A 14,416-nucleotide genomic window follows, 5' to 3' on the forward strand; every position below is an offset into this window, starting at 1 on the left:
TGTACCAGCGCGATAGAAATAAAATATCAATCTCAATATCAATATCTGGTCCATCAGACCTCTGGACATTGGGTCCCCTGTTTCTCCTCTGTTCCATTGTTCTCTGGTACTTAGCATGTAGTGCCTGATTGGCTTTGTCAGTAGATAGTTGATGGTACAAATTCATCTACTTTATACCATTATCCTGTGTAAGACTGGGCGCTCCCATACTTGCCAACATGCCTCTTTCCATTTGGGAAATGTTAGTTCTGTCCTGGTTATAACTTTGCATTCTGGGACTTGCAGTCCTAGATTTACATATTGTAAATTCAGGACTACAAGTACCAGAATACAAAGTTAAAAACAGGACTGGACTAGTTGCAGACGTGGGGCATGTTATCATGTGTGCAGTGCTACAATTGGAGTGTCTATGGTAGTCTGTGGGCAGTCATAAGGGAGGTCCAGGGAAACTGACTAGAAACAGTCAGACCTACATTTTTTTGCCATGGCTTAGTGTCACTTGATTTAACAAGAGTTAGCTTAAAATTACATATAGCATAACAAGGTATTGATGTAAGTAAATAAATGTGTACAACTGTGATGTTGTCAAAGTGAAAAAGGTTGTCCACAGTTATTAGGTGGTCTGTTGTGCAAGATATGGAAACAGTAAGCAAATGAAAGTCGTTCTTTATCCTACCGAAACCAACATCACATCTCTAAAAACAACACCCCCACAGAAACAACACAGGTTGCACAATGTAATGTACATCACCAGAAGCCATGTGTCCACACTAAATGTACCTAAATAGTACACTAGCTCACCTCAGATTCACAAACTCAATCCTCCACACTCCTCAAATACCACTTTGGCATGCACTACAATCACACAAACAATTTAAGTTACCAACCTTGAGCGCACATTATCTACTGTTCCAGACAACGCACAAAATGATTAAAATTTACACACCCCAGAGAACCCTATCTACTCATACCTGCACTCATCAACATTGCTACAAAGCAACGTTGCCTGCTCCTAAATTAGCACCATACCCAATCTCCTGCAGACAGAGCCGGCCCTGGGGGGGGCGAGCCGGGCGACCGCCCAGGGCACCACGCCCCCCAGGGTGCCTTTTGCCCCGCCACTCCAGCTCGGGGGAGTCTTGCAAGGGCTCTTGCGTTGTGGGAAAAGGCGCAGCAGGCGGCCTTTTACTGTAAAATGTACCCACGGCGGCGGGTGCATTTAAATGCACACCTCCGCCGTGGGCAATTTTCATAAGAAAAGGCTCCATTAGCCCCCCACCACGCCAACTCTGGGGAGTGTTTCAAGGGCTCCCCCGAGCTGGCGTGGTGGCAGAAGGCGTGGCAAGCACCTCATTGCCATTGAATGAACCCGCGGCGGCGGGCTCATTCAATGGCAATGGGGTGCTAACGCGTCCTATTTAACCTCCTCGTTGGAGCGAGAAAAACATTTTTTTTTTTTAAATTGGCCCCTCCTCTTCCGCCCCGCCCCCTGTTAACCAGGGAGGCGCGGTGGGCAAGGGGAGGCGCCAATTCACCCGGGGCGCTGCTGCCCTTAAGGCCGGCCGTGCCTGCAGATCCTACAATTCCAAGAATTGGTGAACATAGTAGACTGTGTACTATACAAGACATACCAGAACAGGGCATAGCAAAGTATTTCACTCATCCTCCTGTGTGGCACTAATCTGGACAGCTCAAGCACTTTTGTGACTGGCAGAAAAAATGTAGGAAATTAATGTTGGCTCTGCTCAGGTCAGTGTTCTTCACTTGAAGAGATTCCACTATTTGCCCAGGATCACACAGTTTGTTTGAACAGCGAAGATGCAATTTTAACACATTGTACAGTTTAGGCACTTGAACACATATCTTTCATGCTGCCCTTTGTACAAATATCGCCATTTTGTATTTTTTTCTTTGCATTCTGGGACTTGTAGTTTCACCTTTACCATTATAAAACTCAGAGTACAAGTCCCAGAATGCAAAGGAAGAAAATAGGAGTCGATAAGCACCTACAAATTGGAATGGGTCATGTTGGCAACTATGTTAATGACGAAATAGAATGGGCTGCTGGTATGGGGTTGGGACTGCACAAGTAAGCTCTGTGACGAGGTAGAGTGGGAATAGGAGGAAGATTACCATTAAGAACAGGTTCAAGAATCCAGCCAGTGTCCCTTCTATTTAAATGTAGTATTCCAGCTTTCAACTCACTTTGGGGACCTTCACAGGGTCAAGCTGCACTGGTGAAGAGTGTGCCAGCAGCTCATAGACATTGAAAACAGACTGTTCAGCATTAAAACAAACAATGGTAATCTTCGAATACCTTCTCGCACAGCTGCCTGTAAACGTATATGCCATGTTGAAATGTATGGCGCATAGGGGTGGACGGCCTTTGTTAATTATGAATAGGAAAAAAAGTGTGTAATAATATACGTTATTTGAAGAAACGCATATTTTCACATATACTTTAAAAACATTATAGCGATAGATATATATATATATATATATATATATATATATACATATATAAAGCTATATCCCCTCCGGCCCCCTCAGTGTTGTAGCCAGAGTGCTCCCTTCCAAGATGGCGCCCTGGCTTTCCATTGAGATGCGCGGTGCGCGCTTTTCTCTGGCCATGGCGGCAGCTCTGCTCTGAGCATTAGGGGGCGGCCGCTGATTGGCCGGGAGGCGGCGCTTGTTGGCACTGCCTGACACTGAAGGACGGGCTCTTGTGCTTATATTTCTTTTCGGGTGATCGGGGAGCAGCGGAACCCAAGTCCCGGCCATGTGGAGCTTGTCAGCTGCGCGCGGCGCCCTGGGTAGGTGCGCTCGTCATAACTTAGAGCGGTGCAAGGTGCTGCTGACTTGTTTGCAGGGGGCGGGGCGACAGACAGATGGTGCCGTTGCTTTGTGATTATGCAGGGGAGCAGTGGAGGGTATTATTGCTCCTTTTTAGTACTAAGTAGGATGATTAGTGGAGGTGCATTGGCGGAGGCTGGTGCTGCTGCTGTCTGCGGGACAGTGGGTGATGTTACCGCACTGTGTTGCATGGTTGAAGGGTGCTGTATTTTTAGTTGCCAACATGATTTTATTTTTTGTATTCATTTTTATTTATATAGCGCTTTAATCCAAAGCGCTTAACAAGAGGAACAAGCATAATAAAATAAGCGATACATGACAATGGAATCTGACGTTAGAGATGAGTCTTCCCTCATTGAGTGGCATGGCAAATCTTGCTAGAGGTAGTCTTTATCTAAAATGTTGTACCAACCCTGTCTGTGAGCTTCTCTCAATACTAGGACATAATCTTAGAGCTGAAAAAATATACTCCGGACTAAACTATCAGAAATTGAATGAAGAGTATTTCAAAGAAATTGGATGGTCATATAATCGCAGCTCAGAAGTACCTTTTATCCACCTAAGCAAATCCTTCAAGAAGAAAGTAGAGCGGTGGTACTGGTGTACAAACTATTAGCATTTGAGCTCTCTAAAGGGCTTTGAATCTGCCTCTCATGTGGTCCAATGCTACCAGAAAACTCGGCCCTACTTGTTACTCTGCCCGGATCCGAGATTAAGATCTTTTCTTCTAAAGCTACCAGTTAACCAATTACCCTTGCATTCGATTACAGGCTCTTGCCAGGGACTGGCGTTGGAGGGCAGATACTGCTGTATATGTGCCCTCCAACATCCAGAAACAGCGAGACACTTGCAGTGTCCTAAATTGGGCACTTTATTTATGTCCAACTAGGTTTAGGACATTTTGACCGCATGCAAAAGTTTGCATGGTCAAAAAGTCCTAAAAATGCTACCACCAAAGGTTTGAACACCAAACATCTGAACCTTTTGGTGGTAGCATTATAGGTAAGTATAAAAGACTGCGGGGGTGTCCCCTGCAACACCCCGCTCACAATACTTCACAGTATAGTGAGTGGTGGTTGCAGGGGAAACCCCTGCAGCCCCCCGTAGCATCTAAGTGTGGTCGCATGAGAAAGGTGCCAACTTTTGGTAGTTGGCACCGATCTCATTTGCCCGCAGTAATTTCAGCCGCAGACAAATCACTCGGATTCGTCCAACTATGGTCCATTGGTATATAGATACAATATTATTCTTACAGACTCGTTCTGGGATAGATGTTTGACTCCAGATTCACAAAAAATGCAAATTGCGCTCTTTCGTGTATGGGAAAGAATGCAACCAATGCTGTCCTAGGATGATAAACTAACGGTGTTATCGGGCATAGGCAGATTCTAATTCAGAATCTATTAATTGGAATCTCCGACTAGGACGGGATAACAGTCCACTGGGGTAATTCGATCCTCTTTCCCCGGTTGTTATCCTGTTTAATTAACCTGATTGCAGACCATAAAGCTGACTAACCAATATTCAAGCCTACATTATTGTAGATAACTATCAACGCACGTTGTGATGTGGGATTAAAATGTGTGAATGCCATGTGAAACATTTTCCTTTTTGTGTCTGATATTGGTTGTACAATATTAATGTTTTGCTTACCTTGTATTTTGCACTATTGATGTTTTCACCCTAATGCTTTACTCGGAATGGTGAATATTAAGATCATAATTTGTGTAAAGTTCCTAATTGAATTAATCACAATAAAGATTATTATTATTTCTTTGCATTGTGAGACTTGCACTTCTCATTTTCAAGCCCAGCCTACAAATCCCAGAATGCATCATTATATACGTACCGTGTGTGTGTGTGTGTGCGCGCGCGCACGTGCGTACCTACTTACACACACAGAATGGAGGGAGCTGTTGCTCTCTTCTCAGGGTGCCACAGGGTGATGTTCTTGCTCTTTGTGGCTGGACGGTGCTGCCGCTCTGTTCTCGGGTATCAATAACCGGTGCTGCACCCCCTCTGCTGTTGGGCAGCTGAATGCAGGGGTGTTGTAGTTGATCTGTTCTCAGTAGGATGGACAGTGGCAGGTCCAGAGTGCTGCTGTGCTGTTCATAGGTTGCTGCGTGCTCTCTGTTTGTGATGGGTGCTGCAGCTGCACCTCCTTTCGGGTGGAGGGAGAGTGGTCGTTTTTGTGACGGATGGTTGTTCAGGCGAGGGGTACTGCTGCTGGTTTGGGGGGGGGGGGGGCTCATGTGGCCAATTGCTCTGTTCTCAGGATGGACATTGGATATCATTGCGGCTCTGACAAGGGCAAACCCAGCGGTGGCTCTGCTTGGAAGAGTGGACTTGAGGAGTAGCTTGTTGCTCTGTGGATTTATGTAATTGGGTGTGTCTTTGTTTTAGGTCGTGATATTGCAAGTATGGGACCTCCGAGATCTAATTATTTTACTTTGCAAATAAAAGCCGAAATGTTGACAGGTGTCACTGGAAACAATAGCATTGACAAAGCCAACAGTGTTTTAGCCTTTTGTGTGGGCCTGCAATATGCAGTTTAGAGGCATTGCCATAAGATGCAGCAGCTGTTAGATGGTGTGAGTACCTGGGCATATGATATCAGTGCCTGGCGAATGGCCTTCTATCATCTATAGACAAGCCAACACTCTTAGCTTTGCCTTTGTTTTTAACAGGAGTTCAGTGCAATGAATCGATGCAAGGACACACAAACTGCTTATAAATTAAGTGGACACTTGGGTTTAGAGGCTTTTATTACAAGATGTGCTCGTTTATAGCTGCATATTAAACCTTGATCTGTAAGAAAACCGCTTAAAATCAACACTGACTGGTAACAAGCATGTTAAAACTAAAATACGCAGCATCTATAATAAATCGAATTCAGAAATTGCTTGTGCAGAGTGTATTCTCTGTTCATTACTGTCAGATACCGATTTAAATCGCAACCCCCAAAGCAAGAAGAGATTAGGGTTCGCGCAATCTAAGCTCACGCTTATCTGAACAATTCGTGTACTTAAATGACCCAGCCTTCCTCCCCCATTTGCCGAAGAGGGTTGTTGCCAGTATCGACAGGATCCACACACCCCAAACAGTCTTTCCAAGGACTGACTATGGGATTTAACTTGTAACCAATCATATAATTGAGGCGCTTTTCTACTTTCTTCACAGCTGCTCCCTATCGATTGCCCCAGGCACTTGGGTGACTTGGTTGCCATGGGCAATTAGATGGGTATTGATGCAGGATCTCTTGAATTGAACCAGCACTCGTTAATGATGGCTCAATCTTGTCATTTTTAAAATAAGACCTAACTACATGAGATCTTCTTCTACAGATTGTGACTGGAGTCATTTCACCAAAGGTCCCATTCGAAGCGCCGCCCCCACCATCCCCAATTTCAAAGCCATTATGACGCATCGATGCCACTTTCACCTACAAACCTTGAGTATCAATAATGATGAATGGACACTCGTGCTGCCCAGAAACGAGCTTCGCGCCCCATATAGTGCTTATACCTTGCATCCCAAGCTGTGCTTATTCCCAGTTGGACCTTTTCCAAACTGAAACCCTAGGTAGCAGTACCTATTGCCTTTTCTAAGGTTTCCTCTTCTGTTTATTAATGAAAGTGACTTTTCTTCTGCCTCCCAATCACCATTACTTAGATTTTACTTTCATTTCATGTAAGTTCATTTTAAAAATGGTTAGCTTGAAGTGCCGAAAATAAATTTTCGCATTGTGACTCGGGCCAGGCCTGGCCCAATAGGACTATCGCCAGTATAGCTGAGATTAGATGCACAATCTGTATACTGACTGATTTAGGGAGGTATTTCCATTCTGTTGCTAAACCCCACTAAAGTTTGATCAATCCGCTCGGAGCTAATAACCTTATGAGTTCATTCACTGTTGAAGCCTCGGTCGGGAGAGGATGCCTCGTGATTGAATCATATATGCTTCACTACCTCCAAATGTAATTCTATAAAGTTGTGCTTCTGAACAATGATTTGTAACTGTATGAACTTCTCTGCACTGTCCTGAAGAAGGATCCATTGATTTACCGTCTAAAGACTCTAAAGGAACAAAACTATTGTCGACCTCTCCAGGAAACTGGTGGCTGAATAAAAATAACAATGCCCCAGCTCTCACAGTATCTGTCTCCCTGTATCGGGAACAGCTTTTGATATCGGGAGCCTGTGCAAACCCCCCTCCATGCCTCTCCTCATTGTTCTACAGGACCCTCCACCTCTTGCGCCCCCCGCCCCCGCAAAATCTCTGCATGCTGTTATCTTTAAATGCTTTGCTGGACAAGATTTTTTGAGATGGAATGGTATTCTAAGACACCTGCCGGTGCCAATTGAGGTTTTTCAAGCACTGATCTCTTGATTTCCTGGTCACCACGCTTTCCCCAAGAGAATTTGCGGGACGGCAGTGTGTACTTGTGCTATTGGTGATAACTTTGTTTTATAACTACTATAAAATGTGTGTGGGCAAGCTTCCACGTAAGCTTCTAGTTCACGTACATGGCTACCAACACTCCCAGGTTCACTTGAACTATGTTGACGGACAATCAGCAAAAGAGAATGGTGGTCTCTAGCCCGCTGAACCTCCGTGGGAATGGCAGCAGTTGAAACGTATAGGAAAGGGGAGAACATTCAGACAAGGTATATAACAATATTTCACTCACAGAAATTCTGTGACCAAGACCAGGTTACATCTCTATATATATATATATATATATATATATATATATATATATATATATATATATATATATATTTTAGTTTGGGCTTTTAGCAACACCTATAAGCTGAAACTATTGCATTCGAGTACAGATGGGGGGGGTGAGGGGCTCACAGTCTGTAGGTGTTGTTGTATGGTTATGTGCCCACCCACTGCCTGCCTATGTCCATTCTCTCCCAATTCCTGCCCCACCCACAACACCTCCTCGTGGGAACTCTTTGAGCTCGCTTTAATCAAGCCTTGCCATCAGACTTTGCACTCAAAGTACCTGCCAGAGTTAATGACTTAATTGAATTTGTGAACACGCCACGTTTAATCCAAATGTCTTGCCTGCCTTCAGCCACTCGATTTATAAGCACTCTGCGTGCCCTTCACTGAAATCCTGTTAAAAACGAGCATTGGCAAAGCCAACCTTTTTGGCTTGTGCATACGTTTGAAGCTTTTGCCGGGCACTGCTATTGGATGTCCAGGTACTTGTACCATTTTACACCTGCTACCAACAATGTGTTAATGCCACTACAGCTGTGCCTTTGCCATGCCTACACAAAAGCCCAAGCTGTTTACGTTGCCAATGCTTGTTTGATCTTTAGTTGTGTAGGAAAGAATGTTACTTTTTTGAAAGAAAAAACATAAGACAACAGAAACCACTCCACTTTTCATGTACACAAGGAACAGGTAACAAACCAAACGGTGGTACATGCATTTGAATACAGAGAAATCGCATGAAGGAACTTAAGTACGAGATTCATTGTAGGAGCGACACCTATTCAGAAATCCAAGTAAACGGTGACCCAAAGGTAGCACTGTCAGCCAAGTATAAACGCCACACAGCTTCTTTTATAACTATTTGGTCCAGCAGGTAAGCGCGTGGCCTGTGAACTTGACGACCTGCTTTCGAATCGGAGCCAGGGCGACCACCCGGACCACCCTACTCAACGTCTCATGGTGGCCGCCGCGCCGGCACCGGGAGTGCTTGTTATAGGCCCTGGCTTATTTTTTTTTAAAGTGGTTTTTGTACTTGAAACCACTGACCCAGTAGTTCAATGGACGGGGGCAGACTTCCTTATTTTTCTGAAGATGGTGTGCAGATGCCTTCCAGCATCGTGGACCCTCAAATGCTTCGCTGTGTCTCCTTGATGAACACTTTTGTGTATAGGTGCGTTTTAATGCCATATTGTATAATTTCCTAGGAATGGCGTGTTGAGTGACGCAAACTCTGCCCACCATCAAGGTTCTAGTGCCACCGCTGCTATCCCAAGCTTGGTACCTCGTGAATTATGAAAACTTGACCACTGCGGGTTCGCCCTGCATGGAGTAACAATCTAGCCATCTATGGCGTGCCTCTTCCCACCCCCACCTGTCCCAACTGGTGGGTACACAAAGCTTTCCAAAGAGCAGGCTTAACATGCGGCGGTGCAGTTTTTTTGCAGGCACTAATCACCATTCGGAGGAGACGTCTGGCGAAAACGCACAGCTAACAAGCAAATCTGCTCCACCAGGCATGCAGGAAACCTCCAACCCATGATCTCAAGACGTGGCCTCATTTTGTGAACTTTAGCCTTGAAAAGGACCCGGAGGGGTCGAAACACATGTCGACTGACGACAAACGCTAAATAAAACCACACTTTAGTCCAATCCTTATGTGTATCCATCAACCCAAAAAACAGTGCAAGGTAACCGGGTACAAACTAGTGTCTCTCTCAAGAGGTGTCGGCAGCACCTCTACTCACCCATGATCATGCAGCTAGACAAAAGCAAACCACTTCTAACAAAAGCATAAAACAAACTGAATGAAGCGCAAGTGGAGTCCAGAACCTAGTGCCCATCTTCTTCTGTACTAAAGAATTACTATCTTGCCCCATTTTGTTTTGGATTCCTTTTGAGTCTTCCAGCCTGCCTGCGCCACCCAGGCTCCAACAGCGGTAACGTAATATCAATGTTCTTAAGCTAAGCGTTCTTCTCAGGCTCCGGGTGTGTTTATTGCTCTCATAGCTTCAAATTAGGTCAGTACAACGGGCCATACGGGATACGTGGATCTGTCCCTTGATGCCACCTGCCCTGCTCGGTTTATTTCTTCAGTCCATTGTGGTGGAACATTGTGATGCGTAATCTGAAGAGGACCTTTGCAGCAAATACTAGCTGCACAGAACGAATTGATTTTAAAAAAAATACTTGGGTTTTTACCTCTCGGTTCGTACTAACTCAATACATTAAATGCAAATTTTATTCAATCAATACAAAAATATATACGATACCTATAATACTAATACATATCCATAAAATCAATGTTTTAAACATAATTCCAATCAGATATTCTCCACCATTCATTCACATACACAGATCAGCAATGGCTTTGCTTCTTTTTTGTGTAAACGAGCCTTCGATATTACACATGACTTAGAAAGGTACTTGTACAACATATTCAGACTCTATCCTTAGTAGTACCTTTCTAAGATATGATTATATGGAATTATGTTTCAAACAATGGGTATTATACGTATCGTAAATATTTTTGTATTGATTGAATAAAATTAGCATTTAATTTATTGAGTCAGTAAGACTTGTCATACTTTACTCACTGGTCCACCACATTATCTCTTCAGCTGCGGGGCTGCCTGGGGGCTGTGGGTTAGTGGTTTAAGCGACAGCTGGCGGCTTAGATTGATTGGGGATAAGCCAGAGTTACTGGTTATGGGCCCCCTTCCTCCTCCTTGTCTACTCTTTCTTCTCGCTGGACTGCTGAATTCTGGCCTATTGCACTTGGCCCGCCCCCTACCCCTGTTTCGGCAGTAATGGATTTGGCTGTTTTACTGCTATCCTCGCTTTCAAAGAAAGACCAGATTGACTCTGCACTGTAAATTGAGGATGCTCCAAGGTTTTACCCTTCAACCCGCTCCCCTACCCCCCCCCCCCGCACCCCGTTCAATTTCATGATCCATTTGTTAACTCTTTAATCATGAATGGGGTAGAATACTGTGATTTCACTCTCTTGCGCGGCCAGCGATTCAGCGGTTACAATTGCTGCAGAACTCTGTTGCAAAAACAACGGCTCATTTCTCCTGGACTGCACATATTTTGCCCCCTTCCCTGGCTGTCGGTAGACCCAAATTGTCCACTATGTCTTTTATAAGAACGGGGATGAGTATCTTCAACTTAAACTCTGTCCTTATGTACCGCTGCGACCCATGCGCTGTTTAACATCCTTTACGAGCCAAGTACTGTGGGTTCGCCGAGCACGTGTGGGAGGCTGTGCCTTTCCTGTTACAGCAGCCAAGTTGTGGAACTCTCTTCCAATAGCCCTTTGTGCCACTGAGGATCATCTTACCTTCTGTAGCGCCTTGAAGACCTTTTTATGTTCTGTGTGAGCTTCTTGCATCTTAGTGCTAGTGCAAAGATACCATTTGGTTGGGAAGTTGTGCTATATATAGCATACGTGGAGTGCTATAGCCTCATGGGGAATGTCTTCTGAACATTTCCAACAGGGCTTTCCTTTGTTGCCTGCTGTCCATTTAGTGGCCACTCTCCATTTGCATCCTGTGATTTCCTATGTGACAACTTGGAGGGGGGGGTGGTGTGTGTGTGTGTGTGTGTGTGTGTGTGTGTGTGTGTGTGTCTCTCTCTCTGTCTCGTAGGAAAATCCATTTGAGCAGTCACGCGCTCTTAGTAGCCATTGCTGGAAGTTCACCTCCAGTTCTGAGCCACAAGCGCAGGGCATTGTGGGTATGCAGATTAGCCCAAATGCAAGTCTTTTTTTTCTAGGAAATTACTTTGTCTAAGAGGGGAGTGCTACTTTATACCTAGCTTTATCAACCCAAGACAGACATTTTGCAAGGCTGTCAGGAAAACTACCTGTATGCTCCAACCACAAGGCTGTTGGGACTATACTTGTACTGCACTGATGATCCCTGATAAGGGTTCAACCAGGTTTCTGGTTGTCCTGATAGCTTAATCAACCCAAGACAGACATTTTGCAAGGCTGTCAGGAAAACTACCTGTATGCTCCAACCACAAGGCTGTTGGGACTATACTTGTACTGCACTGATGATCCCTGATAAGGGTTCAACCAGGTTTCTGGTTGTCCTGATAGCCTTGCAAAATGTCTGTCTTGGGTTGATTAAGCTATGTATAAAGTAGCACTGCTATTTTAGATATTTCCTGGAGAAAAACGTTTGCATTTAGTCTAATTTGCACACCCACAATGCTCTGCTGTTGTGGCTCAGAACTGGAGGTGAACTTCCAGCGATGGCTACTTGGTGGCGCTGTGGAGTGTGACTCGACTCAAATGGATTTTCCTACTTTCACATTTCAGGTGACTGGGTATTTTTCAAACCTTTTTAAACGCACCATAACTTTCTTGGTGTGTGTGAGAGATATAATATATTATTTCACTAACAAAAAACATTGTTAAATGGACATTATGGTTACAAGTAAAACAGAAATTTGCCAGTTATGGTAAGCTAAGCAACCATAACTTGCGCCACCACTGTGCACTGCTAAAACTAATACCCATGACATCAAAGATGACATCACAAATGCCCACCTTGCATGTCACACGTACAACCCTGCAATTGCCGTGATGTATGCAGACTTTATGAGCTGTACGTGCACAGGAGTGGGGGGAATACATTTCGACCAGGTTCGGTGACCTTGTCAGTAATGGCGGCTTTGAAAAGAGCCTTTATTTATTTTTCTTAAAGTGCTTCCTTATAAAAATCGCTCTGTTTTGTACTTGAGCTTACAGTAAGGTCTTCAGTGCAGCCTATATATTAAAATATGATTGCCACTGGTCAACAAAGAAATTCCATTAGCATTGAAAAGGTGTACATATCGAGAACCAATGTTGTCGTTATCACAGGAGAACATCCCAGCAGCACTCAAGAAGTGCACATGCTTCGGTTGATTAGAACCCTTCCGACCTCTGGTTGGTGACAACAATCATTGGAATGTTCCCATACTATTTGTGGTGGGATATATGCGAAAAGCACCTGGGCAGTGGGAAAAATGCGCTTCACTGCTTTCATCAACTTCTTTAGTTGACGGTACACATGGGAACAAGGCATGGAACGCTCCATAATGCACAACCACAGCATACACAGTTGAGAAAGTGCCCACTCGTCATTCTCCAATGAACCCGCCAAAATTGGGCACATCGCCACAGCACCACAAAGCATCCACTGCTTCCGAGTCGGAATCCCAATGAAAGCCTTGTTCAACAGCATACTGGAACAGATATTCTACAAACTCGTCACCGACTACCAACACAATGTGTCTGTGCATCTCTGCACACCACCCTCACTGCACAGAGTAATGGAATTAAATGTTACCGCCCTTTTCTGTGATGCGCACCTGATTGGACAAATCCCACAGTTCCATTCCCATTGAACAGCTTGATGAGAAGAGCACAATGTGGCATGTGCGCTTTCCTAAAAACCACCACGGCTGCGCCTCAGCAACGCAGGAGTAGTCCTTCTTCCCTTTCCACTACTGTTGCTCCACCACTACCTCATTGGCTACTAGTCAATAGTGACACACGCATCCACCAATCACATCCAAGGCGTCATCATGCAACCGTTTCATTCCTGTACTACACTTCACTTGTGCTGTTACATGTAACAAGTGTTGTCTTTCCAAAGCACGTCCCCTACAAAGTTCAGTGAAGTATGCACGATTTCTCCATCCGCATACATCCACATGCCCGCCCACCCACAATGTGGCACGTGTAATCCTGAGAGTACCGTGGAATCCGCTAGCTTTTCTTGATATTGAGGGGTGGGTGTGGTGGGGGAAGCAATCTCAAACCAGGTAGGGGATTGGATCTTCCAGCGTGGCTGTGTAACATATATTTTTTTTAAATTTTATTATTTTTTTTATAAACGTTTCTGTTGGCCTCTCCTCACGTTTTAACCAAATTTTGCTCAACGCTTCTTGCACAGTGTAAAAGAAAACGGCATTGCCAATGGCACTCAAATGCAATTTCTACGAAACCCCTGGATATTTTGCGACCTCATGATCTCATAGTGGGTGGCGAACCTCCCAGCAGTCTGCATACATTCGCTAATTGTTCTGTTTACAACACACCTTGTGGCTGTGGACAAATTACACCCATGGTTCCATACTCCTCGTGGTGTTATGCATGAGTAGACGACCTTGGCAGTAGGAAAAATCTGCATCACTCCGTTCAGCAACCTCTTCAGGTAACTGATTAAACATCCCACGACATGTAACCCAAATGTAGACTTCCATAGTGCACCACAACAAAATCAACGTTGGTGATGGAGGCCACATATCTGCAAAGACGAACCTATTCCGCCAAAACTGCACTCATACTGACAGCCCCAGAGAGCGGCCACTCCTTCCAACCTGACATTACCAGCAACGCCACTTTGCACACAACACCTGTGCAAATGCCGCACAAAGGTATCACTGACGATAAGCACTGTGTGTCTCTCTATCAACCTCACGACACAGTAGTGGACAACAAAGATACCGCCCCATCAACCACACCTTAAACACCTTATTGCCTAATTCCCACAGTTCCATTTCCATGCCCACCATGCTCATAATGGCAGGATGTGGCACATGTGCTTTCCCAGCTACGGTGAGGGCTATGCCCCAGTTAATGAGATGGAATACTTTTCACAAACGGTACGTTCCCATTCCATTCTTATAGAACTCCATGTAATGGGTTTGTCGCAATCACTGGTACTACCTGCTGGTGATTGCAGCAATTATTTGCTGGTAGTGGCCTGAACTACTGGCAGGTCAGGTTTGCCAGTGGGGCAGAGCACCTACCGGCAAATTTGGAGTGTGCCGGTC

At 44.8% G+C, this 14,416-nt stretch overlaps 1 protein-coding gene across 1 annotated transcript in view; it reads left to right on the plus strand.

Annotated features, from left to right (window-relative positions):
* The first annotated feature begins 2,616 nt into the window (after window positions 1-2,616).
* The window catches only part of FAM162A (family with sequence similarity 162 member A), a 183,234-nt gene continuing 171,434 nt past the window's right edge, over window positions 2,617-14,416 (plus strand). Inside the window, exon 1 of the mRNA XM_069635817.1 lies at window positions 2,617-2,813. Coding sequence (XP_069491918.1) covers window positions 2,780-2,813 — 34 coding nt within the window. The 5' untranslated portion in view covers window positions 2,617-2,779. The remainder of the gene's footprint in view (window positions 2,814-14,416) is intronic.

Source organism: Ambystoma mexicanum, chromosome 7p, assembly GCF_040938575.1.
Source record: "Ambystoma mexicanum isolate Mex_15411 chromosome 7p, UKY_AmexF1_1, whole genome shotgun sequence".
NCBI classification, from domain to species: domain Eukaryota; kingdom Metazoa; phylum Chordata; class Amphibia; order Caudata; family Ambystomatidae; genus Ambystoma; species Ambystoma mexicanum.